The sequence below is a fragment of the Chaetodon auriga genome, chromosome 11, assembly GCF_051107435.1.
Source record: "Chaetodon auriga isolate fChaAug3 chromosome 11, fChaAug3.hap1, whole genome shotgun sequence".
NCBI classification, from domain to species: Eukaryota; Metazoa; Chordata; class Actinopteri; order Chaetodontiformes; family Chaetodontidae; genus Chaetodon; species Chaetodon auriga.
In genome coordinates, this window is record NC_135084.1 from 25,940,015 (window position 1) to 25,967,500 (window position 27,486).

The window sequence follows — 27,486 nt, forward strand, 5'->3', positions numbered from 1 at the left end:
ATTTTTTAGATTTTTATTGTATTTTATGTTTGATTTCATTAAACCTGCTCTTTTTTATTTTTCTAGACGATCATTTTACGTTTTGAGTCTCAGTTTGTCTCAGCAGATCACACATGAGGCAGAATCCTCAACTACATCCGACCAACAGCCTGGATCTTTCCAAGCAGACACTGAGGACACATAAAGAAATCAGTGCATTTATTTAGGCCTCGTCTGTACAAGATGCAGTAAGAAAAACTGGTTTAGTGAAGTTTTCAAATGATCTTTGAAGTCTTTGAATGTATTTGTTTTTTTCTGGAGGAAGCAGCACTCAAACAGCACCGCTCGTGCTGTTTACTCTTCATCAGGCAGAGGAAGACCTTGTTTGTCCTTTTCCTTTGTTGATACCACTCTGGTTTCTTTATGGTTCATGTGTAGCTGGAGCCAGCCGCCTGTGAGTTTGAAGTGAAATCAACAACAGACTCCCGTTTTAAAGTCCGGAGTTTTGTTGATGGTGCACCTCCACCTCGTCCCCACGTGGACTTTGTTGCTCCATAATAACATCACACAGCTTCCTCCTTTGCTTCTGTCATATTTACGGTTTATTTATGGCTGTTTTTGGTTAAAGGGCTTTAATGTAAAAACACAAACAACACGTTTGGGCCACTTAAATGCTTGATGCTGTCGTTCATCAGCCTCCAGCAGCCCGTTATCTCAGAGTGGGAACACTGGGAAGGAGCTAATGCAACGGCTGCTTATCTCTCCATTCTTAAAAATCTGCACAAATTCAGTGTGAAATCAACAGCTCTCTGAGAGGAGGCGTTCAGGAACATCCTGGAGTTTCCACTGGGCCCTGCCTTACTTTATGCAAGCGGCATAAAGCGAGCAGAACGCTTCAGAGGCACCTTTCGAGCCTGCAGGCCTTGAATATTTGATGCTCAAACTGCAGGTATGTGCAGGCGTATTCGTCTGACAGCTCATAATCTCAACCATGTGACTCATTGAGGTAGCAGGTCACTACTCTGTCATCTCTTACCACTCGTCAGTCAGCAACAGTTTTTATTGCACAGGATTTGCATAGCGTAGTAACATATGACAGTTAGTGGATGTGAAGTGTAGCGTATCTGAAGTCTTGTATATTCTGCTGATCATTTCATTGAATGGTGAGATGAAAAGACCCTCCTCTTCACTGATCAGACGTGAGACCTAAAATCCCCCCAGAGTTTGTCATGATCAAAATCTTCCTGTTTAAGTCAGTACAGATTCAGAAAGCGAGCACTCAGTCAAAATGTGCCATTGGCAGGATTTCCTGGTGGCGACATTAACAACTGAGCCATAAACTAAACACGCAGCTGCAGCTGACGGTCGGATATGAAATTTAGATGTAAATGTGATGTTATCAGTCTGTGCTGACAGCTCTGGTTTGGAGGAGAACAAGAGCTGTATTGTAAATATCTGGGCTCACCTGACTGACGTGGAACACAGAGCGAGGCTTTTTAAGATGAGATGAAAACAGAAACAATAGTAGATGGCAGCGACGCGACCAGCCTGGAGCCCTGTCTCTTAAAATGATGTTCAGGTACGAATAATCAGCAGCAGCATGCATGTGTTGAAGGAAACGTGATGCTGGAAAAATTACGTTTTGCTTCAACATATTTTGAAAATGTTGGTAATTACAGTACCTGGAAATCTTGATAGTGAATATGTGTTTACTGACAACATATTTCATTTGTTCTCCACTAAAATAGGCGATCTTGCGCAGCTCTGTCCACTCACAGTGACTGCAGCATTATTCGTCTTTTTCTGGTTCTGTTCAGGCACTGACAGCGCTTGGTTCACGATGGGGAAAGTTCATGTCGTCACAGCACTCTTCAACCTAAACCTGACCACAGTCTGGACCTGAACCCTGATTCTGTCATAAATGTAGATTTGACTGTCTCACTAAGGCCTCTGAGTACAATTACAATTAGTCATCTGCAGACGCTTTTATCCAAATCAATGTACATATGAATTCACACACCGATGGCGCAGCATCGGGGGCAGTTCTGGGGTTCAGTATCTTGCCCAGGGATACTTCGGCATGTGGACTGCAGAGGCCAGGGATCGAACCACCGACCTTCTGAGGTGGACGATCGCTCTACCTCCTGAACCACAGCCGCCTCCAAGTACTTAGTTTCCCACAACGCTGTGTTTCAGAGCAGGTCTCACCACATTTTCATAAAATCAGATGCAGATAACTGCTTCTGGTATTTAACACGGTCTTCTCCTTTCAAACACTGCAGATGGAAAAGATTGACTCCTCATTTCCAACAGTGCTGCATCCTACAATCATATTTTCTCTGTCTATCATGCTTAAATTGAGTAAAACGTTTCAGTGTAAAGAACTACATTTAAAGGCTGAATTCATGAGACAAAGCTGTTTTATTTGGCTTAAATGATTTACCCTGAAACACCAGCAGGGAGGAGGAGGAGGAGGAGGAGGAGGAGGAGGAGGAGGGCTGGGCGGCTGACTCAGGTGTAAACACTGAAATAACAGAAATAATTCACCAATCAAACAGAAACTTCTCTCTGACGTCATGATATTTAATCTGTTTCAAAACTTAAAATACACCTTCACATCCTTTAAGATACAGTACATTTGGCACACAACGCAAAGGAAAAACATATCAACACAAATGAAGGGAAAGGAATGAAACCACAGCTCAGATGACAAAATGTACACACGGAGTTTCACAAATACAGGGACCACAACAAAAAAAGTACATACAGTCACATTCTGCACATGAGCCGGGAAAGATGGACGTTTGATACTGAGAAAAGTCATAATACTGTCTCCACTGACTGAACAGCCTCCTGATCTGTGTGCTGAGTCTCACTCCGTTCACCAGCCAACAAAAAGGGACTTCCTGCACCAAGCAGATTTTAATTTTCCTCTGCAACAAATATGAAACTGCCGAGTGGAAAATTTGGAAATAGCATTTGGCATTTAGCATGAAGGACTTCTGGGAGAGATCATCCTTTTTGGGTCATAGCGGGACATTTTTAAAGACTAAACAAAAATGCAACAAGAGACATGTTAAGAGAGAAGAGGAAGAAGAAGAAGAAGAAGAAGAGTGAAGTGATGGGCCACGTGAACATGGTGTTTTGGGAACTGATTGGCAGTAAAACTGTTTAGACCACCTTAAATCTGCACTGCTGTCCACATGTCTTACAGCTGCGGTCTCTAATGCTTCATGTGCAGCACTGCCCGTTGGTTCTAGTTTGGTCCTCTGGGGGGTTGCATGGTGACCTGTTGGGCTCATTGGGGACAGGACAGGTAGCTGTTTTTTAACGTCCTCTGCAGGTGTTTGCTGACATTCCTCAAAAAATGTCCTACAAATGACATTGACTCTCTTGAAAGTAAAAGTCCTGCATTTAAAATCTTAATTTACTGAGATATGTATAATAAGAAAAATATACTTCAAAGTACTGAGTGCAGTAAAGTGTCTCCTGTGTCTGTTGTCCTCTTGTCTCTGGTCTCTTTAGATCATTGTGTCTCCTCATTCATGTCTCAGCAGGATGTTCCTGTTGGAGTTGGTTGAGGTGGAGCTCATTTTAACTCAAACTAATGATTCCTTTCATTCTGGATCAATGTGCTGATTATTTCCTCCATCGATCAATCGATCAATCGTTTGCTTTGAAACATTGTGAAAATCGTCAGACAGATTTGTTTAATTTGAAGGAAAGAAGAAAGAAAGGATGAGAAGAGGAGAGAAACAAACAAAAATCCTGGACTATTTATTGCACATTGAGTTTTTGATGTTCGGATTCTTTTCAGTTCACAAACCAGACCTGCAGCATGGACCAATGCCTCTGCAGGTTCGAAGCTTATGTGACCTCAAGCAGTACAAAGACGATGAGGAGGGTTTAAAGTATGAAGGTCAGCGTTTCAGACAAAGACAAAAAGATGTTTTAAATTAAAAAACAACATGAACACACGGCAAATACATTCAGTTCAACACATTCAGTCACATGAGCTGACACGCTCACCTCCGTGTACGACCCATGAGGAATCATCAGGGTTCGGTTCGTTTCGGGTCAAGTGCAGAGAACGATTACAGGTAACGCACTCACGCGCACACACACACACACACACACACGCGCGCACACGCGCACACACACACACACACACACACACACACACACACACACACAGAAGGCATTTCCACGGGATTTGACCGAGAAGGACTTTGCTCCAGACAGTGCAGAGAGAGAAACGAGGACTTCATCTAAAACAAACCGTCTCTGTAAAAGGCCCCTTTCCATTTCAAATTTCAGCTCATCATTTGGCTTCATATGGAAATAAGCTTGTTAGCACTGTAAGCATATCTCACTAGAACAATGGACACTCCCAGCAGCAGGCTACTGTAGCTTTGTTAGCTTGTGGCTAATGCTACCATTGGTTTTGAATAAAGAAGAAGGACAGTGATGTGCTAACAAGCTAAAATACGGAGAGAAGGAAAAACAGCACAACCTTCTCTCTGCAATGAGAACTGAGATAAAACTGAACTAAAACTCAAAATGCCAAAGTGTCGCTTTGTCTTCTTAAGTTAACATTTAATTTTCCCATTGGACTCAAATTCAAAACAAAGCACTGACAAAACTCCAAAATTCACCATGTTTTCATCAGGAAATCTCCTTTTGACATCTTTTTTCTCACGAATAAAATACTTTTCAAGACCTTTTTTCTTTAAATACAATCATTGGTTCAGTTGTTTTTTTCCATTCACATACATGTTGAGGGAAGAAGAACATTCTTTAACACAGACAGACACAGATTACAGCACATCATGTACAGAAATGACTCTTACTCTTTCTAGAGGTATGCTACTACACATGCATGCACACTTGTACACACATTATCTCTCTCACACGTACACACTCTAACAGCGCACGACCTCACCCATGTTTCTACCTCAAAACACCCCCATGAAAACACAGTTTGGTTCAGTCCACGGCTTTGCCTGCATCAGAAACACATCCAGACCAAGTGAAGGAGCCTTGGGTCGTTTCCTACAGCATCCGACCTGCTTACATACTGCTTGAGCACAGATTTTAATGGGATATGCACAAATGGACAAACATCAAGAGCACAGAAACCATAAAGAGAGATACAGATGGTCTAGTATAACTCCTGGAGTGATCAGAATCTGGAAAGTTCAGGAGGCCTCACTCAAGAGGCCGTGTTTCTTTAAATACTGCGTCTTTGCTTGAAGATTTTTAGGTGTGGTGACGGTGCTGCGTACGTATGTCGTTAATCGTATGTGTGTGTGCGTCAGTGTGTTGGTGTGTGTTTAGGCCACAGTCTCGTCTCCAAAGTAGGAGAATCCTTTAAACTCATCTTGGTTGATCTGCTTGATGATGCTGCTGTCCACCGGCGTCAGGACGGGTTCCTCTCGTGTAAAGTCCTGGTCAAAGTTATTCACGTCCCTTTTGGTTTTCTGGAAGACAAAGAACACGAGAGAAGGTTGGAGGGTAAGTCCTGTGTGTGTGTGTGTGTGTGTGTGTGTGTGTGTGTGTGTGTGTGTGAACTCACGATGCGTGGTTTGAACGGTGGTCTGATCTTCCTCTGCTCCAGCAGCGTCCAGTCGATCTCTCTGAAGAACTGATGGAGCTTAATGGCCTCCTCCAGTCCCTGAGCCACCACGCAGCCCAGACGCTTGTTAGGACTCTTAGTCATGAACTGACCAGGAAGAAAGAAAGAGACGCAGGGACAGACAGAAAGACAAGGAGAAAGGCAAAGTGATTTGATTTGAAGAATTCGTTGTGTAAATAATAAAAGCAAGTGCCGTGATTTTATATGATGCAACATGTGGAGGTCAGATCGAGACAAACTACGTTTTGTTCAAATTGCTGATTGTAATTGTGGACGGGAGAATAGACGTCATCGTTTTGTTCAGCTAAAAATAAATGTTTTTCGATGTGTCCTCTGTGGAGGATGTCAGGCCTTTCTGTCTGTTTCACCTGTCGTCACACAATCATCACAAGAGACCAAAAAGAGACTGAATGACGAGCGTCCAGGGGCTGTTTGCTGCACACTTTAAAAGACTGAGTCCCCAGACCAGACCCAGACCCTGCAGGTCAAAGCATCAGGGATCTGCTTTGGGTTTTGATACTTTGAATTGTCTTCAAGCATGCAACTCATTTGCTGTAAGAAGCTGCTGAATGCTAACGAGCTAACAGTCATTAATGGACTGAATGTTTTTGTACATTTCTATTTGCTCACAAATAAGCAAAATGAGACATAAAAAATTAAATGATGATGACAGAAAATGGAAACTCTAGGTCTCAGAAGGATACACTCCTCATAAACATTTAATTAACATGGTATAAACCAGTCTCACTGCATGGAAACAATGGAGCAACACATCCTTCACTTCACATTTTCGTCAAGATTTTCTCAATCAGGAACTAGCTGCTCAGCCATTAGACTGAGCTGAGAGAGTCCTTCAGCTGGATGACACGTCCAATCAGAGCCCAGAGTGCTGGTCAAGTGACTGGTCAGAGTCCAAGACATTGTCCAACATAAACACACACACTTTCCCACAAGGCTTTGCAGTCAAACAGCCAAGGTAAACGCGAGGCTTGTGATGGAAAAACTGGACGAACAAATAAACGAACACACAAGTGGCATTACACACACGCACACACACAACCAATAACACACAACACACAGAGAAAAAAGCCATGGAATCAAACATGGAGGGAATCATCCGATGTTCTTCCGCTGGAGGATCAGGAAACATGGATCAACACCAGATACCAAGAAAATCCTGCATCCTCACTCACATGTGACGGTGAGAAAGAGACAAAACTAAGAGACAGACAGAGACACAAAAAAAGGCTGATACATGAACGCAGAGACTGGTTAGAGTCCTTCCTGAATCCCTGCTTTGGATCTGCACCAGCACGTTACTTCACTGGGGCTGGATATCATGTACAATCTTCATAATGTGTGAGTTGCAATGCTCATAACAAAACTGCATCTATTTCCAAACAAAAGGAAACATCATGGAAAAAATCAGCTCGGCTAGGACCACACGTGGGAAAATGAGGCCCTGGAAGATTGTGCTCATGGGATGTTCACATTTTCTGATTACGTTGTAGAGCTGGTGGTGAGGCATATTTGAAAATCCTCAGGAGCAAAAGCTGCAGTAGGAAGAGGAAATCAACAAAGAAAAGCCTAATTTAAGAGTTGCAATTAATTTTTCAAAGGTTTTCTTGTTGAAGAGCCCTTTGAAATAATTAGAGATAGAGTTAGAAGCAGCGAGATGAGTCCATTCCTCAATCACAGTGCAAAAATCTCACACCATGCTGTTCAGATTAGTCACAACTTAGTGGACCAGGAAGTCTAAAAAGTATCAATAATGCAAAAATCTGTAGGTTGCTCAGACAAAGCACAAGCAATGCAAAACACCACCCTCACACCACCTGCTGACTGACCGCTTTGAGAATGGACACCGCCTCCTTGCTGAGCCAGACAGGGTAGAGGACGTCGTCATGGAGGATGGACTCGAACAGGTCATCTTCGTTATCAGCTTCAAAAGGCGGCTGGCCGGCCATCATCTCATACATCAGCACACCCAGAGCCCACCAGTCCACTGACGGGCCATAATCCAGCTCTTGAAGGATCTAATCACACACAGAAAAGAAAAGACTTACAAACTGTAGTCAGAGTCAAACACCATCGGCGAAAATCACAGCTGTAAGATGAGGTGAGTGAAAGCTGATTTGAGGAAACTGATCGAATTTTGGGGGCTAAATATAAGTATTTCTGGTTTGATTCATAAAGTTCTGAGCCATAAAGCACTTCTCATCTCAAACTCAGCATAGCAATGAAAAATAGAGTATCATCAGCAAACAGGCGAACATGGACCTTGAGCACATAAAACACATGTATCCTGTGGAGGCGTGGTTCGTGGGTGTGGACATTGTTTGCGCGTCACCTCAGGGGCGATGTAATCTGGCGTCCCACAGAAGGTGGTGGTGGTGACTCCATTCAGGATTCCCTCCTTGCACATCCCAAAGTCAGCCAGCTTACAGTGACCCTCTGCATCCAGAAGTATGTTGTCCAGCTTCAAGTCTCTGTGGAGCAGGAGGGTTTTACGGGTGAAATTTGGCAAAATACACAATGTGCACTGAAAGAAAGTAAAACACTGATAAGTTATCAGACATGGTGTAATAGCATGGGCTCTTTAAGATATACAAGCTATATGTTTCAGTTGATTTTCATGATGTTTCACAGCCCCACACAGTTTTTTACCATTTTAAGATGTTGATGAGGAGGAGGGAAGTATAGAGGAGCAGCATGAGAAGAGGAAGGGACCTGGAAACGGGAGAAAATTGAGGGTTGAATGATAGAAAGAGATGGAGGGAGGGGAAAGAGAGACAGCGGTGTGAGAGATAAAAGCAGCGGTGTTGAGAGATGACAGGGTTGGTCATGAATGCAGCCGCTCCGGGCTTGATGGTTGATCGCTACAAAAATGTCAACATCTCCTCAATGTAGCCGATGCAGCCATTCAGCTGGAGGTGTTTTCAAAAATACAGCCGCCCTGACAAGCCAGGGAGTAGATGGAGCATGTTTGTCTGAAGTCGAGAGCTTATGCAACTGTTCTGCTTTTGCAAGCCCCAAAAATAAAAAGGCAGCTTAACAGTCCTGTTTGAGAGCTGATTTGCTGTTGAAAAGTTTGTTCTTTTCTGTCCCATCATGCCTCTCTCTGACAGGTTATTGATTGCACTGCGGCGAGTTGGGAGAAAAATGAACAGAAAATGCGAAAGAGCTGCAGGTTATGCATCACCGTCCCTCTGTAGAAGTAGATCTTGAGTTTTTCGCTGCCTCAGGAAAATTGCCTTTTTTGGGCAGAAATATGAACTTAAACTTGAGATGTCACGTCTCACCTTGTTTTAAAACAACAACAACAATAACTCTCTAAAATTATAGAAAACAGTCAGCTACAAAGCAGTAAATGCTTTGGTTCCAGGTTGTGTTTTCATGGACGTCCTTCATGGAGACGTTTTTCAGTGAGTGTTCCCAGACTGTGGAACAACCAGCCAGTTTCAGAAACACTCTTCAGGGGGAAACTCTTCTCATCCGTCCAGGTCATGGTACCTCAGCTGCTCGCTTGAGGTTCTAGAAGACGCTTTGTTTCTCATCCAAGAGGCTCCTTCAGTTCTGACTCACCGATGGGGAGTCCCAGGCGTTTGTCCTCTTGCAGGATCGTTCACACCTTGTGAGCTGTTGAGGACACATGTGAGTCACTGACCCACCCAACGAGCCAGTCACGGGTGAAGCAGGAAAACAAACAAACAGAAATCGGCTCACTGGTGACCTCAAAGAATGTCAAGGTGTGAACAATCCTGCAGGAGGACAAACACCTGGGACTCCCCATCAGTCAGTTAGAACTGAAGAAGACCAGCTGCCTTTTAAAACACCTTTTTGATTTGCTCTTACATTCAGTGTCTGGTTGAACGTGGACCGTTTGCTGCAGCTACAGCAGGTATCTGCATCTCGTGCAAAGCTAAAACACGAGTGGTATGCTAATGTGCCTGAAGCGTCAAGGAAAAATAACATGACATGTCAGATGCAGCTGGAGCTTGACAGTTGGCTTCGAACCAAGTTTTTTCCGAATGGTTCAAGTTTGGGTCAGACCATGACGACTATTACTGAACATTTTGAGTAATCCTGAGTTTTAGTGTTTCTGTGCTCACTAAAAGCCAAACCGTCACTCTGGAAGGCAGAACTTGACCCCAGATTTCACTCAGAACACCTGAAATGGAGCGTGTGTTGACGTGTCAGCTTCCACTAACTTGCTGTCATTGATTCACTGCTTGAAGTTTACTGAATATTCTCTTTGCAAGAAATCCATTTCCAGTACTTTTTAGCTTGGTAATGTTTGCTCTGCATGAAATCCAGAACTTTCATCACTTTTAGCTCCAAACACAACCATGGTTTAGTGCTGTTGAGCTGCTGGGGACTGTGCCTTGCTAAAAGGCACATTGATGGCCTCATGCTGAGGCAGGAAAGAGCTGCGCTTGTTCTGTATTTCCCCCGATGAAAAATGAAACTGGCGGCCCTGCGGCTGCCTGTTTGCATATGTCACCTCCAGGCGACTCCAGCACATTAAATGTGAATTGCATGCCTGCAGCAGAAAAACAGCGTTTTCTTTAATTCATTTGTGCATGAATTCAAATGGCTGCTGACGTTAATCCTTGTATTACACATCACCTGGCTGCAGGAAAATTCAATATTAAGTGGCTGCAGGTGTTCAGCTGCACTAATGGAATGATATTTATTTATGTGAAGATGTTGTGTGGGATGAGAAGCGCGCCAACAGGAGCTAATAATCCATGCTGAACAGCAGGAAATGGGCAAAAGTTAGACCAGCTTTCATTTTTTGTGCAGAATAATTGAATCTTCATGCTTTGATTCTCTGCATAAATCTTTAGTCCTATTATTTTACATGTTCCAATCTTTTTATTGATATGATTATTATGGATGTTCAGTCTTCAGCGTGTTAATGAACAAACAGAGTGCTTGAACTGGAATTAAACAAGGTTTCTGTGTTCTGAAGCAACAACTGTTTTGTCTGCTTTATGAAAATGAACGACCTGTAAGGTGTCTGGAATTATATTTGTTTTCATTTCCAGGAGTAATTCTCTTTGTATCTAAAAACAAAAACACATTTCCAAGAATATTTCCTATTTCCTGCATGTTCTAGCTTTTCTGAAAGGCAATCAAAGCAGCCTTCTGTCAGAACAGACGTTCATCTCGTCTCTGGGCTTTTTTGGGGCAGAACAAGCCATTTATGAGTCATGTACACAAGTTGACAGCTGGGATAAGACTGGCATGGTGCCCCTTGCCTCTCACTCAAAGCACGCTTAAATACAAGTTCCAGTTCCATGCCTCTGTAACCATGAACTGGAAAAAGTGGTTTAGCGTGTTGCAGTAAAAACCTCATGAACCCAGATGGAACAGGCTGATAAAAAACAGACTGTCGGTGTAGAATAAGATGATTTGAACAACTCTGAATCTACTTACAGTGGAAAAAAAAGGGGGAAACTGGATGAGAAATGACGTTTGTTAACTCTGATATCAAATAAGAAAGAATGTGAACCAAACCAACACAGACAGGACCATTCAGATATCAGCAGAGGTGTCAACAACACAGTAAGTTCAGGTTTCAGCAGATCAAACATGTCAGAAAAGCTGAAAACTGAATCATTTTACTGGACGGAGACCCCTGGGATGGAATTTTGTGGGAAATGTCTGAAGCTGGCTGCAGCTCAGCTGATTTTATTTTTATCCAGCCGACACTGAAGACGAGCGTCAGGCCGTGTTCCTCCAGCAGAGACGTCACCTTCATTCACGCATGTCTTTAGATTTTTTAAAGAAAGACTTTAATGTGGCTGAGAAACAGCATTAATGGAGAGGAGCTGCTGCTCTGTCAGCACTGTCAGAAGCTCACACACACACACACACACACACACACACACACACACACACACACACACACACACACACAAGGCAATTAGGTTCAATTGAGAGCATTTCCTGTGTTTCATGTTAATCTTGAGTGATTTTTCCATTACGTCCTCAGCGGCAACCCCTGTGCACTGTGACAGCTAACCTCCCTCTCTCTCATCCCTCCATCCTTCCTTCTATCCCTCATCCTCTCTTCTGTGTGACGACAAACACACACTGCTGGTATATTTATCTGTGGGAGAATATAAATACTGCTAAACGGAGATGTAACAAAGCCTACGTTAGGACGGAACCCGCTGTTGTTCATGTCTGTAATGCTGGATTTCTCAAGGTGCTGCTGGCTTGGTGGAGTCGTACTTACACCAGCAGGTGTAAGCTACGTTTTGAAAGCATACAACCACAAAAACACCAAAGCCACTCCCCCAAAACATATGAACACACACTGCCTGAAAACTCACCAGAGAGCGCTGCATTGCCTCATTAACCCCGTAGAACTGCCTCACGTCTCACTCACATGTCAGAAAACACCCAACATGATCATAATGAACAAAACAGCAAACATGGCGTCACTTTTCAGGCTCCTCACCTCCTTCAGATCTCACCAGAGCTGTAAAGCCACGCCAGTGTTTGTGGTTTGACCTTCTCTTTTTCAGGACGTAAGGATATTTTTAACAAATATAACAGAAATGCTTCTAAAGTAAATAACCTCTCTAACTTTAAACAGCCAGTCATGATGCAGCGACAGGCCTCCAGCTCATCTGGCCCTGGGTCAACATATTTAAAACAAGTCATCATTCAATGTAATGAGCACTGATAAATCAGCTTTACTGCTTTTATTTATTTGAATAGTTTTGGTCATTACTTCCATCATCAGAGAATCACACATGTTGGAGACAAACAGTCAAAATAAAACCATGATAGTCAAAAAACAAAGAATATTGTGAGTAAATCATTAAAATAGACTTTCTGTGAGGGAGCCATGACAGTATTTATACAGAGATTCTTCGTCTTTACTTTCTATGATGTTTCTGTTTTCATTTTTTAATTCACTGAACGGCTGCTTGTGTTCAGACATCAAACACTAATTATTAGGCCTGAAAAATATCACTGTATTTATACTCCTGGTATCTGCACTTGTATCAGCCGTGATGATTTTCGAGTAAAGTCTTGCCGACTCACTTGTGTTTATCCAGACGCGCATCTGCCCTCCAACCAGTCTGAACCTGTTCTGTCAACACTATCACCTCCAAACTTCTATTTGGCCCCACACGCTTCAGTAAAGCTGAAAAGGCGGGAAAGGGAAGAACGTGTGCAACTGCCTAAAAATGTTTTTTTCTCTTTGGAACAGGGGTCGCGAGCGTCGACGAGGGGCTGATGGGAGAAAAGACGAGCGTCGGGAGAGCAACGGAGGAGGATGGAGAGGGCTGGAGGAGGCGGGGGGGGGGGGGGGGAGGAGAGTCGGGACGTAATGTTCCCACAACACTTGTTGTTCATCTTCCTCTGGTAAACAAAGTGGGTCAGGGACGAGAGGGCGAGAGACATAGAGAGAGACAGAGAGAGAGGATCAGGTAGCTCAGTCAGCTCAGCCATCATGAATTAACATGCAGCGTGTGTGTGTGTGTGTGTGTGTGTGTGTGTGTGTGTGTGTGTGTGTGTGTGTGTGTTATTCCTGCCAACCCCTGACAGTAATATTCACTATCAAAACAGCATGACTGAGAGAACAGTGTCGAAAGACCGAACTGCTAATCTTGTTTGTGAAGGCATACTGGAGTCAGCGTGTGTGAGCAGCAGAGAGCCGGCAGAGTCACAAGACCCTGAAAATACTCCAGTAGCTCCGTTTCAGTACCTGCATGCCAAAAACCGACGGGAAGACGACTGCAACGTGAAATTTGGTTGGAATTTACTGTTGTCTTAAAGTAAAAGTACTGCAAGACAACACAGGCTGGGGTCTGTTGAGGTATGTGTGGCAATGAGAGACTTTCACATTCACCAGGACGGTGTGGACGCAGACAGACTCTGGGTGGAGTTTCTCTTTAAAACCTGGATTCGTCGCCAAAACCAACAAAAAAAACAAACACAAAACAATCAAGAGCTTCTGGCTTTAGCCGCGATGGCTGATTTGGATTAAACTGTGCCAACCCAAAGTCACACACACACACACGCACACACACACACACACACACACACACACACACACACACACACACACACACACACACACACTGTTGACATTTCAGGATTATAAGCCCCTTCGTTAATAAAGCCATTGTAACTCAGACTGTGTGAAACAATGCGTCGTGGTCCTGCAGGCACCAGCAGGACGGGACGTTCGCTGCTCTGAGATCATGGAGCCAAAATAAGTGAATACGCCGACAGGATGGTGAAGAAGCAGATTCAGATTTTACGTCCTGTTTATAAACTATGGGAGTAACTTATGTAAGCTTTCAGTCATTTTATTCTGTCATGCTTTGATTTTAGAAGAGCATCTTGCTCATATTTCAGACCCTTTAAGCCTTTTTCCATAGTTGATTTCATTGAAATGTTTCCACACATTCGTATCAAATCCTCTATCTGACCTGCTGGTTTTGGGTATCTGTGCTTTAAACGCCACATTTCTGTGTTGATGGAGCCACTCTAAAAGGAAACAGGATGTCATGTGTTTTCATGCAGCAGGTTAAGAGTCCAAAGACACTTTGTAAGCTTCTGAATTTTTCTAAATTTAAGTTGATCGCTGCTTATTTTGTCAACTTTGTCAAGTCCCTCATTTAAAATACTTAACGTTGAGGCTTTTTAAACTGTCATATTGACTTAAAGCCAAAAAGAAATTGCAAAACATTGGAGTTTTGTTTGCGTTATCACACGGCAGTCAGACTTTGATTAGTGTTGGGCAAGTTGTTACTGGATTTTTTACTCAGCCGATGTCGGTCATATTTCAGGCTGTTTGAAGGCCAAAAAAAGAGAGAGGCCTTATTAAACCCTTGGGGGAAAATATAACTATATTGTGTAAGAAAAAAGAATCAGCTTCTTATTTATTTAACAGATGATTTTCCATCCTTACTCCTGCCTGTGGTTTTGGAGTTGCACTGTGTGACTAAAGACATTAAAAGTGAAGATCTGTCACATTTAACTGACCTTTCATTTCTGACACGTCACACGTAACCAAACACTATTCATGTTGGATCACTTCCTCAACCTGGGAATACTGCGTGTCTGTGTGTGAGGACTTCAAGCCATCATTTTGTAAATTCACGAGTGTTCAGGGCGGACAGAACACAGAGACCATCAACACTCACTGCAATCAACACACATACACGCAAAACAGCTACATCCCATGTCAGCGCAGCACCTGTTACTGTAACATGAACTTTGTCTCTTCAGCACAGCTCAAGAGACAAATGACGCCATCCAACAAAAGTGGCCGTTTTTAGCGTGTAAATAAAGTTGTATTCGTTGCAATATCAACGTTATAATAGACTATTACTGCAGGCTTCTTCTTCTGGAGGTCCCCACATTCTCACCTGCACCTGCTTATTTGTTAATGACTGTAAGCGTTCATCAGGTAGTACAAGATCAAAGGTGAGCTTTATCGAGTCCAGCGTTAAGTTTTCTTCATGCATCACCAGCTCACAGCTTTGATTTGCTGATTTTGATCCACCTGGTTGGACGAATGCACCGGTCACTGAGTTGTTGTTGGTCTTTGACGCTGATTTATGGGTTGTAAAAATATGCTGAAATTCCAGATATTCCAGAGGAACTGGCCGTGATTCATTAGCTAACAGCTGCTTTAGATACTGCAGGTGTTCACGAGGACGTACGTCATCTAAACAATCTGAGGTGACGCCACACAGATGAAGTCAGAACCTCAAACAATCTTTAGAAAAAATCTTTTTGCTTATCGGGACATTATTTGGAATCACTCTTCAAAAACGAAAACACAGCCTTTAGGAATGCGTTGCGTTAATGTGAGTGTTGAATGTGTGTGTGTGTGTGTGTGTGTGTGAGTTTGTGTGTGCGGTAAACACCTCGGAGGATAAAACAGGTGAGCAGGAAACACACACAGCCTCAGCAGGCCTCATTATACTAACAGGCCACAGATGAACACACACACCTCCGCTCACACACACATTGCATGACGAGAGAATCTAAACACAAATCAAGCCTCAGAGTCAAGAAGAGAAAACAGCGGAAAGAAAAACTCACTTTTCTTCCGTCCCAGTTATTTCTGGGAGCAAACAGCCTGAACCTGCACCCAGCCTCCGTCCATCACAATGGTGTTATGATTCGAGCGGCGTGCTGCTGTTCTGGGACCAGCTGTGTGTTTGCTATTGGCTGACAATGATATTATGACTGAGGAGTCCACACAGACAGATAATAGTACCTGAAGCAGGAGGACGGTGAGGTAATCTCGACCCGCAGACGAACACAGAGCACCTCCAGGGTCAACCAGTTTGAGTTTCATAACCAAAGAAAAGATTTAACGTGAGAAGAATTTGTACTTTTCCTCTGACGCTCCGTTTCCTGAACCAGCAACCGCGACGCTCACAGCATGACCTCTGACTCACCCAGTCACCTCCATCACATTCACACTGTCACGCAAAACAGCAGCGAACACTCTGCGCTGCTGGTGGATGACGGGCCGATCCATCGAGTCTGAGAGACGGTCTCACACTCGTCTGTTCACATGCAGTCAAGGGATTCACACACAGGGCACAAACAATGTTTGGACAACGTTCAGTGGAAGTCCATCCAACCTTTGCTAAGGTATTAAAAGTGGCAGACTGACCTACCAGCCGAGAGACAGAGTTAGCTAAAACTAGCTAAAAACCACAGCGGCAACAGTCACAACAACAGACGCACGGCACAAACTGCACCAAGTTCAAGGTCATCACCTGTAACAGCCTATGGAGTGATGCAGTTCAGCTTTTTCTGAAGAATCACAGAGATTCTAACGTCTCTTCTAAGCCAATCAACACGCACAGATCGCACTGCAGCTCAGCGTTGGTTCTGGATGGAGAGTTGAAGACATCATGACTCAGCAGCTAACCGATGCATCAGAACCATCAAACCAGCTGAAAGGCTGTGGGGCAGGTTTAGGGTTGAGCAGTGCAGCAACAAAGACGACAAATCAGACATTCTGTGAAGCTGAACTACATGTGGCTGACTGGACAAACCAGGACCCGCAAGTTAGGAGACGTGGAAACCATCAAGAGACCAATGAGAGCTTCTTACTCAAGAAGCAGATGGCAGCGTAACAAAAAGAAAGTCTCCCACTGCTTACCTGTATATGACTCCGTGCTGGTGCAGGAACATCAGAGCAGACGTGACCTCAGCGGCGTAAAAACGAGATCGAGCCTCGTCGAACTTCCTCGATCGCTGAATCTGAAACATCAGGTCGCCTCCGTTAACGTACTCCATCACGAAGAACAAGCGGTCCTGCAGAGAGAGAGGGGACGAGAGAGGCGTGAAACATGGAGCGAGGAGATGTTCCTAAAATCCTTCGGTTTGGACTGATGCTGGTCACTGATTATTCATGAACCGACTGTTACAGACACACATGCCTTCAGGCTCAAGTCAATTATGATGGGCATTTTTCATTTTCAAAACCATTTTCATCATCTGCTTTCCTAAATCTAGATTTGACCAGAGCTTGACTCCTGAGATGTGAAACACTTGTGGACGTGTGAACAGTACTGACACTCATGAGAGTTACTATTAAAATCGTTATTTAGTCAATATTTCAATAACATCAAACTACATTTGAAAGTTGAGTCTTTATGAAGCAAGTAGAGATTCCACAGATTGTAAATTTAAGCAGCATTTGACAAAGCTAAAAAAAAAAAGCGGCTGTGTGACTGAATGTGTCCACTCCCATAGGACCCTTCCTGTGACACACACTCTATACCGCGCCCTCTGAACTCTATTCTCTTGGTACTGAAAACGGTCCTCTTCCTGAATTCCAGCTCCCTTTCTTCATATAGGAAATAAGAGAGAGAGAGAGAGAGTGTGTGTGTGTGTGTGTGTGTGTGTGTGTGTGTGAGATATAAACAGCTCTGTATATAAGGACCCCAGCACAGTCCCTCTGAGCCCTCATTGTGCGAGCCCTCAGGGTTCACTCAACACACTGCTAGCTGTTCAGGCGATACACACATATGATCTATATATATGCATGTATACGTGTGCGTGTGTGTCAGATCTGAAGCCTGAGTGTGTTCACAGCAAATTTAAGGAAGCCCCCCCATTGTGTTTGTTGACCTTCACAAAGACCGAACCCCGATATGGGAATCGTGTTGGCAGGTTGTGCGCACGCTGGAAAGTGAGCGCATTCACTCAAACACTGATGGATCTGCAGCGTAGTGTGTAGTTCATGACACAAATGTGTGTGTACATTCTTCATCAGATTCACAAAGTCGTGGGTATGCACGCTTCTTTTTCTTACACGTCAGTCATCGTCACAGCTCCAGAGGTGACGTCACATGTACGTGAAAGCCTTCATCAATCATCGCCTTTGAACGAGGTGGTCAAAGATCTGAAAGGAGGCTCACTTACAGTCTTTACTCCACCGTGTGTGGGCAGCGATGCAGAGCTCTGGGACGGTGCTGTTTGTCTCACAGCTGCTCCTTTTGGAGAATCAGATTTTACATTCAAAGAAATCAGTCGTCTTCGGAAACAAAGATTTTATCTTGACTCATTCTTCTCAACCCACACTTGGATTCATTTACCTGGAAGCATCATTTAACCAAAAACTGTTCTCAGTCCCAGCATCTTTGGAAATTTTGGGATCTTTCCTGGATAAAATGATCTGTCCTGATCAGAAATGAGATGGAAATGCAGTGCAGCAGGTGGTTTCCCAAACAGACATTATTCCAGTTAAGCAAACATTATTTAGAAAGAAGCTGTCAACTTTCAGGGTAAGATTTCAAAAATTATTTCTTCACTTTGTCGTTAATGGGGAAATATTCCTGTAATCCTGCACCTTCTTCCTGCTTTTCTCTGATGGAAACAATCGAAACGGAAGTGGCCGATGGTGAACATACGCTAAGTCATAGCTCTGATTTCCTCTTGTGTGACAGCGCTGGTTTGTAAGCAGGTCAGTCTCAGCTGAGACTGAATCCCTCTGAAAAGAAGGTTGAATTGAACAGAAACAACACAAACCAAGAGCTACAGAACACTAAAGAAACTGCTGTGAGCGGTTCAGTGTCAGGACGAGCCACATCAAACACGTCTCCTTCAGTGTCGGTACATCAACAGTGTGAAGGTGCTTCGACACGTTTCTGTGGACGTTTGGTGAGCTGCAAACATTTGGGAGCAACCAGGGAGGCACCAATCAGACTTTGCTCTTCAGAAACTGATTGTAATCCATCTGGGATCATTTTATTTAAGGTGACATGAGGCCAGAGATGGTGAAGCTGAGTCAGTATCTGTGTCTTTACCAATCATATCGCTGCATCTATGTGAGCAGTCGTTCCTGCCAGCAGGAGTCAGTGTCACACACTCAGGCAGATATTGAAGTGGCCGTGTCCGTTTTTTCTCCGTCTTCTCCGACTTCAGCGTCGCCTCTAACTGATTATTTTGACCTGAACCGATCAAAGTTAATCCAGCTGTTCACCACAGCAGCTGGAGGCTGATCTCACTGCATTCAGACTCCATGTTTTTAAAGCTGACCTCCGGCTCTTTTCTTCTTCTCCAGTATCAGTTTAAAGAGGCCTCGGGTCTTACATAAGTGGCCGGCGGTCCACCTCAGCCAGATTTTTTTTCTCCCGCTGCTCCTCCTGAAAGCGACTTTAAACAGGATGTCGAAATAGTTTGTTTAAATGTACCCAGAGTCCCGGCTGGTCCCACCCAATCAAACATGAATAAACATTTCCTGAGTGTAATTACAAATGCACAGATACTGGCTTCCCACTGCTGACACACACACACACACACACACACACACACACACACACACACACACACACACACAAACATACATTCACTCCATGTTACATGCACCCAGATGATCTCTAACCCAACACAGACAATAACGTCTTGATGGTTATCTGACCATTTTGAGTGTGTGTGTGTGTGTGTGTGTTTAAGCATGTGTCCTCTCTGTGCCACCCTGCTGTGATGTATGTAAAACAAGCCTCGACTTGTTTCATACGTAACCTCAAAGCCATTAACTCACTTTCACTTTCACACACAAAGAAAGAAGAAAATCAGAATCTCCAAACGTCTCCTCTGTCAGAAGTGTCATTAAGAAAACACCACAATCTAAAAAAGCTCAAGGATTGTCTGCATCAAGACCAGTAAAAGAAGAAAAGAAAGAAAGAAAGAAAGAAAGAAAGAAAGAAAGAAAGAAAGAAAGAAAGAAAGGAGGAAGGAAGGAAAAAAATGTAGAGGACAAGTCAAGAAGGGCCATAAGGAGGGAGAGAGTGAGAGGGAAGAAGGAAAGAAAGAAGGTGAAAAGCACAGAAAGAGAGAAAGGAAAGCAGAAGAAAGTCATTTTTTAAGGACTAAATAAAGAAAAGACAAACAAGGAAAGGAGAAAGCAAAGGAGAACAGAGAGAGGAAAGGTGGGAGGAAAGGAGCAAGCCAGGGAGAAAGACAGAAAGAAAGAAAGAAAGAAAGAAAGAAAGAAAGAAAGAAAGAAAGCCAGAAAGAAAGAAAGAAAGAAAGAAAGAAAGAAAGAAAGAAAGAAAGAAAGAAAGAATCTACCTGGGTGCTACGTATAGATCCAAATACAGTTGAGAAAGCAGTAGTACTCTGATTTCTTTCCACCTTGTAGTTTCTGTTACGCTCTCATGGACGCACTGTGTTTAAATGAAGTATAACTGTGTTCTTATGGACTCAGGCCTCCTTTGAAAATGAACTAAACAAACGTCTGTGAGGACAAATATCTGTCTTTGTCTTCACGTGTCAGCCGCTGACCATCTGAACATGAAGCTACAGTGACGACGCTCGTCATAATTGGTCGATACTGGGAACAAAATGCACTTGAACTTTTGTCCGTGTACCAAAACAAAAACGTGAATTGCTGCCCTATTTTTCTCGGAACATTATGAGCCATTACCGTTTGGCCGCTGGTCGTTACCACGCAGAGACGTCCCACTAAAGACGCACTCAGCGATTTCACCCTGAAGCCGGAGCCTCAGCTCGTTTCCCTCGCCGCTTTGATTCAGACCTTCACGCCGTCTGATCACTGATGCTGGAGGGGAGCTCGACCACACTGTAAACACTGAACAACTGTCCACACCTATCAGCCATCACACTCAGTCCACTTCAGTCCTGCGTGCTGTTCGCTCTGTGGACTTTGCCTTTAAGAGGAGGGCAGGATTTTTCCTTTTTTCACTGATGATGGCAGCAGGAAATGGTTGTAATTGGGGGACAGAGTGTATTGTGTGTGTGGCCCTGGAACCAGATCAAGAATGTTCGTCCTGAAAAAAGCCTCCTGCAGTTTAATCAAGCTGGTGTCTCAGCGCTGAGCAGCCGCTCGCCGTCCAACAGATCCAAAGCAAACGCATCTGTGAGTCAGCCAGAACGTGCAGACAGTGAGGTGAAGAGCCTGTTCTGGACTAGAAAGAACAGGGACTAGATGAAAAGCAATCTTCTCATTCTGCTCATTAGAGAAGTTTGGACCTCCTGAGCTTCCATCTATGCTGCTGATTACATGCATCAGTGCACGTGTGCAGTGTTTGCAAAGCGACTGCACTGAAGTACAATTTTGAGGTACTTGTACTCCATATTGGTTCTCTTTCCAGCACTATAAAAAGTAGTTATATCAATGGTTATTTAATCACATTTCTCATCAATAATTATTCTAACCAATCAGGAGCCAGTGATGTAACCATCCCGCCAACGTCAGACAAACGCTGTGTGCTGCTTCTCATTGGTTCACTAATAACGACATGACAGATGAATTTAGATTTCACATGCACATAATTTAACACGTCTTTAAGGTTTGGGGCTGCGGAGAGCATGATGTCTGTGTGTGTGTGTGTGTGTGTGTGTGTGTGTGTGTGTGTGTGTGTGTGTGTCTGAACTGCATCCCAAGAACAGCAAACATAGGAACATTCACTGAACAAAGTTTGGAAAAGAACAACTCTCCACCGCTCAAGACTGACACACATTTGGCTGAACAACCTGTGTGTGTGTGTGTGTGTGTGTGTGTGTGTGTGTGTGTGTGTGCGTGTGTGTGTGTATTGTTCTTGATGGTTAACCCCCCCCTCGGCTGACAGGAGGAACTTGCCTGTTGGTTCTCATACAGAATATCTTCTTACTCCTCGTTCCCGTAAATTCAAATGAGCAGAACGCTTAAGAAAATTTGGTAAGTGAGTAGTTTGTCTTGATTAGTGAAACAGACGGAAAGTCAGGGAAGCTGAGATCAAGTGTGTGTGTGTGTGTGTGTGTGTGTGTGCGTGTGCGTGTGTGTGTGATGTTAAGCTGCAGAGAGGAGGTAGACGGTCCTGAGCAGAGTGTGTCCGAGCATTTTGATGTCTCTTAGTGACAGAAAAACGCTCTGATGACACTGTTCATGTATTCTGTGTGTGTGTGTGTGTGTGTGTGTGTGTGCGGTTAGGGATGAAGAGTTGGACCTACCGATTCCAGTTTCCTTTCTTTCTAAAAACTATAATTGACAGCATACCCTGACGTTTGGTAACTATTTTTAATGATTTCATAACTTAATTGTGTGTTTAGAATCAAACATTAACTATTAAATAAGTTTCACATTTTCTCCAAAGCTGCTCCAGGCTGAGGTTAGCGGATTACAGTCCAGGCCGTCCTGATTGAAACATTAGAGAAAACACACACACAGGTGAAGATTTGCTCCAGGATAAAAACACTATCACTGCTTCTGTACTGACAGAGGAAATCAAACACCAGCAAATCGAAGCGTCATCACAGCGATGGACAGAATGAAGGTTAGACTCAAACCCTGTCAGCTTGCAGCTCGGACAGTAACACTGACAGACACGTCAGAGTGTGTCTAACAGCTGCTCGTCCACCTTGCTTCCAGTCACGAGTCTGTGACTGTCTGACTCTGAGCATCGCCGTCCTCCTCGGCAGCAGAGAACAAAGGTTCATTAACGCACCTGCCTGCGTTCTGGCCGCTCTGCTGCTTCTGATCTTCACCAATCACAGCTCTTTAAACTCACTCACTCTGACGCTGTAACCTGTCCTGTTCCTGACTCACTCACTCCTCCAAAGCCGCCTTCACTCCGGCCTGTTTATCATCACAAATACTGACGGCCTGCAGCCTAAAAGCAGCTTTCCTTCCCTGCTTTCGCTTCCCCGCTCGGCCTCTGAGCAGACTGAGGCCCGGCGCTACTGTTGTATAATGTTATTTACATTTCTCGGCGGTAATTAGGCCGATAGGGGAACGGCTGCGATCCCACAGTCGATTGAGAGGAGTGTGGCGGAGGGAGGGAGGGGGAGGGGGAGAAGAAGGCGGGAGGGAGGGTGTAGGTAGGACATAGGTCACACAAAGTACAGCCTCTTTTAAGAAGAGTGATGTCACAGCGCACCAACCGGCTTTTCATGATAGAAGACTTTAAAAAAAAAGGCTAAAACCCTCAATAAAACAAAGGGTAAATAAACAATAAACAAATCCTATAAAACAGGAAAAGCAGTAAATCCTCCAAAAATAGTCTCTTATGACTTCATTAGAAGTATTCCTTTAAAAATTTAGAAATGAAATCCACATCAGCACCTGATGTGTATGTAAAGTGTAGAGACTGAGCGGACGTGGACCAGCCAGGACGTGGACCAGCCAGGACGTAGACCAGCCTGGACGTGGACCAGCCTGGACGTGGACCAGCCAGGACGTAGACCAGCCTGGACGTGGACCAGCCAGGACGTGGGCCAGCCTGGACGTGGGCCAGCCTGGACGTGGACCAGCCAGGACGTGGGCCAGCCTGGACGTGGACCAGCCTGGACGTGGACCAGCCAGGACGTAGACCAGCCAGGACGTGGGCCAGCCTGGACGTGGACCAGCCTGGACGTGGACCAGCCTGGACGTGGGCCAGCCTGGACGTGGGCCAGCCTGGACGTGGACCAGCCTGGACCAGTAGAAGTGACCTGATGTTCGAGGAGCGACTCCACGGTGAGGCTCAACGTGTGTGTGATTACATAGTCTGTGTGGGTTTGTTTACTGTAATCACATCAACTTCAGAGCATTAAGTGTGTGTTCCAAGAAGAGCGGGGGGGGGGGGGGGATGAGGGTGGGGTCCTGCACCATATGGAATACACATCATGTCCCTGATAAGCATCAAAGCAGTTACATAAGAGCCACAAAAAAACCCTTTGTTTTGTCCGAGAACACACTCCCAGTCATACCTGGCTGCCAGAGAGAGAGTGTGTGTGTGTGTGTGTGTGTGTGTGTGTGTGTGTGTGTGTGTGTGTGAATTTATGCATCAGGCAGGCTTACAAAAACAAATAAAAGGAAGAATAAAGAATAAAGCGAGGACACCGTCCATCTGTCTGTCTGTCTGTCTGTCTGTCTGTCTGTCTGTCTGTCCGTCCGTGCGTCCGTCTGTCTGTTATTCTCGGCCTCTCGCTCTGTTTGTGTTTGCTTCAGAGGAAAATAACAGGAATAAATAAATTGAACAGGGGACGGCGTCATTAGACTCAAGCTTTCCAGAACAGTCTGTGAAAATAAACAAAAGACGCAGCTCAGCTCTTCCTCCTCCTCCTCCTCCTCCTCCTCCTCCTCCTCTGACTCCAGGAAACTCAGTTCTGGCCTTCTGTCCTTAAAACCAGAAATCTCACCTCTAAACGGTTGCAAATATTTGTGCTCTAACACTCTGATTGCTTCACAAGCATCAAGAAGCCTCATCAAGAAGTGAAAGCAGCTCAAAATAATCTTTTTTTTTTTTTGCATTTCAAGCAAACACCTCAGCGTGACTCTTCGTCTCCTGATGCTGCAGCAGTTCTGTAGTTTTAGCTCGTGCTTGGTTGAGGTCTGTCTGATAGAAGTTCATCCGTGCGGCACCATGAGGCTCAACCTGCAGCGAATGGACTTCAGCAAGTCTCCAAGCACACACACACACACACACACACACACACACACACACACACACTCTATACGTTCCCAGACAGGAACACTTATGTAATGTATGATAGACAAAACATATGCTAGCAGCGTCCCACCCGCCCTTTGTGTGTCCGTCTGTCATCGTCCACTTACTGTATGGACAGAAAAGGCAGCCGAGCAGCGGAGACGATGGGAGGACGCAGAGTGTGACAGACAGAGCTCTGAGCGTCTCGGGGCGGAGGTGAATTTCCAGCCTGAAGGGACGTTAGCTTCACCTGTTTTAATCAACAGGTGCTGAGCTGAGGACAGTCTGAGGCTCTGAGAGCAGCTTTCTTATCAAAGCTGTTCTTGTTGTTCGGGATCAGACTGTCATTCTCTTCTCTCTCTCTGCAGTTTCACCTTCAACACATATCACACAGAGCTAAAAGGTGGGACAGATTTAACCGACAAGGTGACCCGATAGAAATCTCTTTTACTGAGTTTGAATGTATTCTATGTCGTTAACAGTCGAGGCTTAATGCATCTGTGACTCATTTCATTTAATGTTATTCAGTTGTGTTTCAGGTTTGCAGCTTTTTATGTCGTTGAAATATTAAACATCAGGTGATTGATCTTCTCATATTGTTTCATTTAAAGGATTTTTAGAGTTAAAGTGTTAAGTATTAAAAAAGCATTTAACTATTTTTGTTTTGTATCCCTTAATTATCTGGTGACCCATCAGATTAACCATGAGACCCTTTTAAATTCCAGTTAAAATGAAAGTCACCTGTCTGAAGGAGCTGTTTTTTCGTTCATCTCAAACACCTTCATTTGTGCTGAAAACACACATCTGTTCATGCTCTGGAGGATTCGGATGCTGGTGTTCTGACAGAACGTTTCACTCTCTCCTCCTTCCTCTGGAACTAAAGGCCACAGCTTGAAAAGTGGTCCAACGCTTCCCCCTGCAGGTGCAGATGATGCCTGCATGTGTGTGTGTGTGTGTGTGTGTGTGTGTGTGTGTGTGTGTGTGTGTTCCTACTTTGGTCTGGAAGCAGCAGAAGAGCTGTGTCAGGTAGGGGTGTTTCCTGGCCAGGGCCAGGATGCGTTTCTCAGTCAGGGTGCAGTCCACGTCGTCGTCCTGCAGGATCACGTCCTTCTTCAGCACTTTGACGGCGTAAACCTCGTCGCTGCCTTTCAGCTCCGCCAGCATCACCTGCTCAGGTGACACACAACACACTGGAGAGACTATTTTCCTCTTCATGTCTTCGTCCTTCGTCCTGTTCCTGCTTTCCGTTCCATCTTTATTATTGTACCTCACTTATTTTTTATTCTCGTAGATACAGACAACAACACGTCCGCTCACCTTTCCGAAGCTTCCTTTCCCCAGAACTTTGATGAACTGAAAGTCGCGCAGGTTCATCCTCTTGATTTCAGGAGCGATGTGACCTTTGACCTCTCCGTTCTCCCGTCTTCCTTCACCCTCCACTCTGACGCTGCCTCCATTGCCTCCTCCCCCTCCTCCATGAGTGTCCCCTGTCACCACAGCACCAGACGAGGCGGAGGAGAGGGGGTGCGCTTTGTGCTCCTCTCCGCGGTGGTCGAAGGACAGAACCTTCCGGATGTTCTCCAGCTCCTTGGCATCTGGACAGAAAGGAAAATGAGCTCTGGTGGTTTGGTTTCATGCAGGTTAGAGTTCATGTGTGACGGTCAGAACTTCTGCTACCCTGGTCACATGGTGAGGTGGGGGCGGACTTTGAGCGGTCCTCTTCTGTCTTGGGCGTCCCTGATAACGGCTGCTGGGGGTCCTGACCCTGAGGAAGCTGTTTCAAGAACAAACACCTCTGTCAGCATCCTCATCACTAACTTTGACTTCTTCTAAAGCTGGAGGACGACTCACCTTTTTCCGTCTCTGGGCGCTGTTGAAGATCTTGTCCGGCGTGACTCCGAGGTCAGAGAGGACTTTAGCGATTCCTCTGGCATCCACGCCGCAGTTTGGAGCTACATTCCTCTCACAGCGCCGGTGGACGTTCACTTTACACACTGAGACGCACAGACGGAGGAGGACACAGCATGAGTCTCTATCACTGATGAAATGGAGGTGTGTTTTTCCGTTCTGTACCTTTACACTGGAGTCCCTGTCGCAGCAGACCCCACAGCAGAGACCCGCAGTGGTCACAGAAGGTGAGAACTTTGAAGTTGTGGATGCTGAACTTGTGCGGCACGTTGACACTGAACCTCTGAGACCCGACTGGCTGTAAGAGGCACAAGAGGACAGTGAGACGAACCTGCAGGAGTCCGCAGGTGCGTTAAGTTACTCAGAACCAGCAATAAAATCTCATTAACAAGTTACCTTATTCAGATAATGAAGACAAAAGAGTTTAAAACAAGTAATAACTGCCTGGTAACAGACAAAAAACAGACACATTCTGTTTTGATTTAAGATACTTTATCTTACTTTCACTTTTTACAGTGTAGACCACCAGAATGTCAGCTCATATGAAAAACACTGCATTTAACTGACGTCTGAAGCGTTCACATATCTGTGCTGAGTGTAATGAAGACAGCCTGCAGACGTAGATCAGTACCTCCCCGACTGTGTCCTCCTGCTTCTTCATCCCTGCACACTTGGTAATGATCAGCTCATGGCAGCGCTTATGGACCACACAGGTGCACACTGCAGGGGGAACACACACCGACGTGAGAAGCACATTTACAGGGCAGCTGAATGAGTGTGCAGTGCCTCCAGCCGAGGGTCTCGACAAACATCAATGGACGACAGGAATGTAAATGAACTCAGCTCCGTCCTACCTTGACACTGGTAGCCCTGCTTTCCTAAGACGCCCCTGAAGGTCAAAGAGAGACAGAAAATGTGCTGTTACCCATCATCAGTATGTGCACAGTATGTTTGGAGGAGCCGTGTCAGACAGAGAGGATGCTGAAGGATATGAGAGGAGATAAACAGCAAATGTGTTTCATTTCTTATTTAAGCCAGTCC

At 44.7% G+C, this 27,486-nt stretch overlaps 1 protein-coding gene across 2 annotated transcripts in view; it reads right to left on the reverse strand.

The window, feature by feature from the left end:
- Window positions 1–2,541: 2,541 nt before the first annotated feature.
- The window catches only part of LOC143327836 (protein kinase C epsilon type-like), a 54,042-nt gene continuing 29,097 nt past the window's right edge, over window positions 2,542–27,486 (reverse strand). For both annotated transcript variants that reach the window (XM_076742378.1, XM_076742379.1), the window contains exons 4-15: window positions 27,300–27,334; window positions 27,077–27,165; window positions 26,611–26,743; window positions 26,389–26,531; window positions 26,215–26,311; window positions 25,855–26,132; window positions 25,531–25,704; window positions 16,779–16,933; window positions 7,965–8,103; window positions 7,462–7,650; window positions 5,555–5,701; window positions 2,542–5,459 (exon numbers count right to left, since the gene is read on the reverse strand). In XM_076742378.1, the coding sequence (XP_076598493.1) occupies window positions 5,313–5,459; window positions 5,555–5,701; window positions 7,462–7,650; window positions 7,965–8,103; window positions 16,779–16,933; window positions 25,531–25,704; window positions 25,855–26,132; window positions 26,215–26,311; window positions 26,389–26,531; window positions 26,611–26,743; window positions 27,077–27,165; window positions 27,300–27,334 (1,726 nt within the window). In that variant the 3' untranslated portion in view covers window positions 2,542–5,312. The remainder of the gene's footprint in view (window positions 5,460–5,554; window positions 5,702–7,461; window positions 7,651–7,964; window positions 8,104–16,778; window positions 16,934–25,530; window positions 25,705–25,854; window positions 26,133–26,214; window positions 26,312–26,388; window positions 26,532–26,610; window positions 26,744–27,076; window positions 27,166–27,299; window positions 27,335–27,486) is intronic.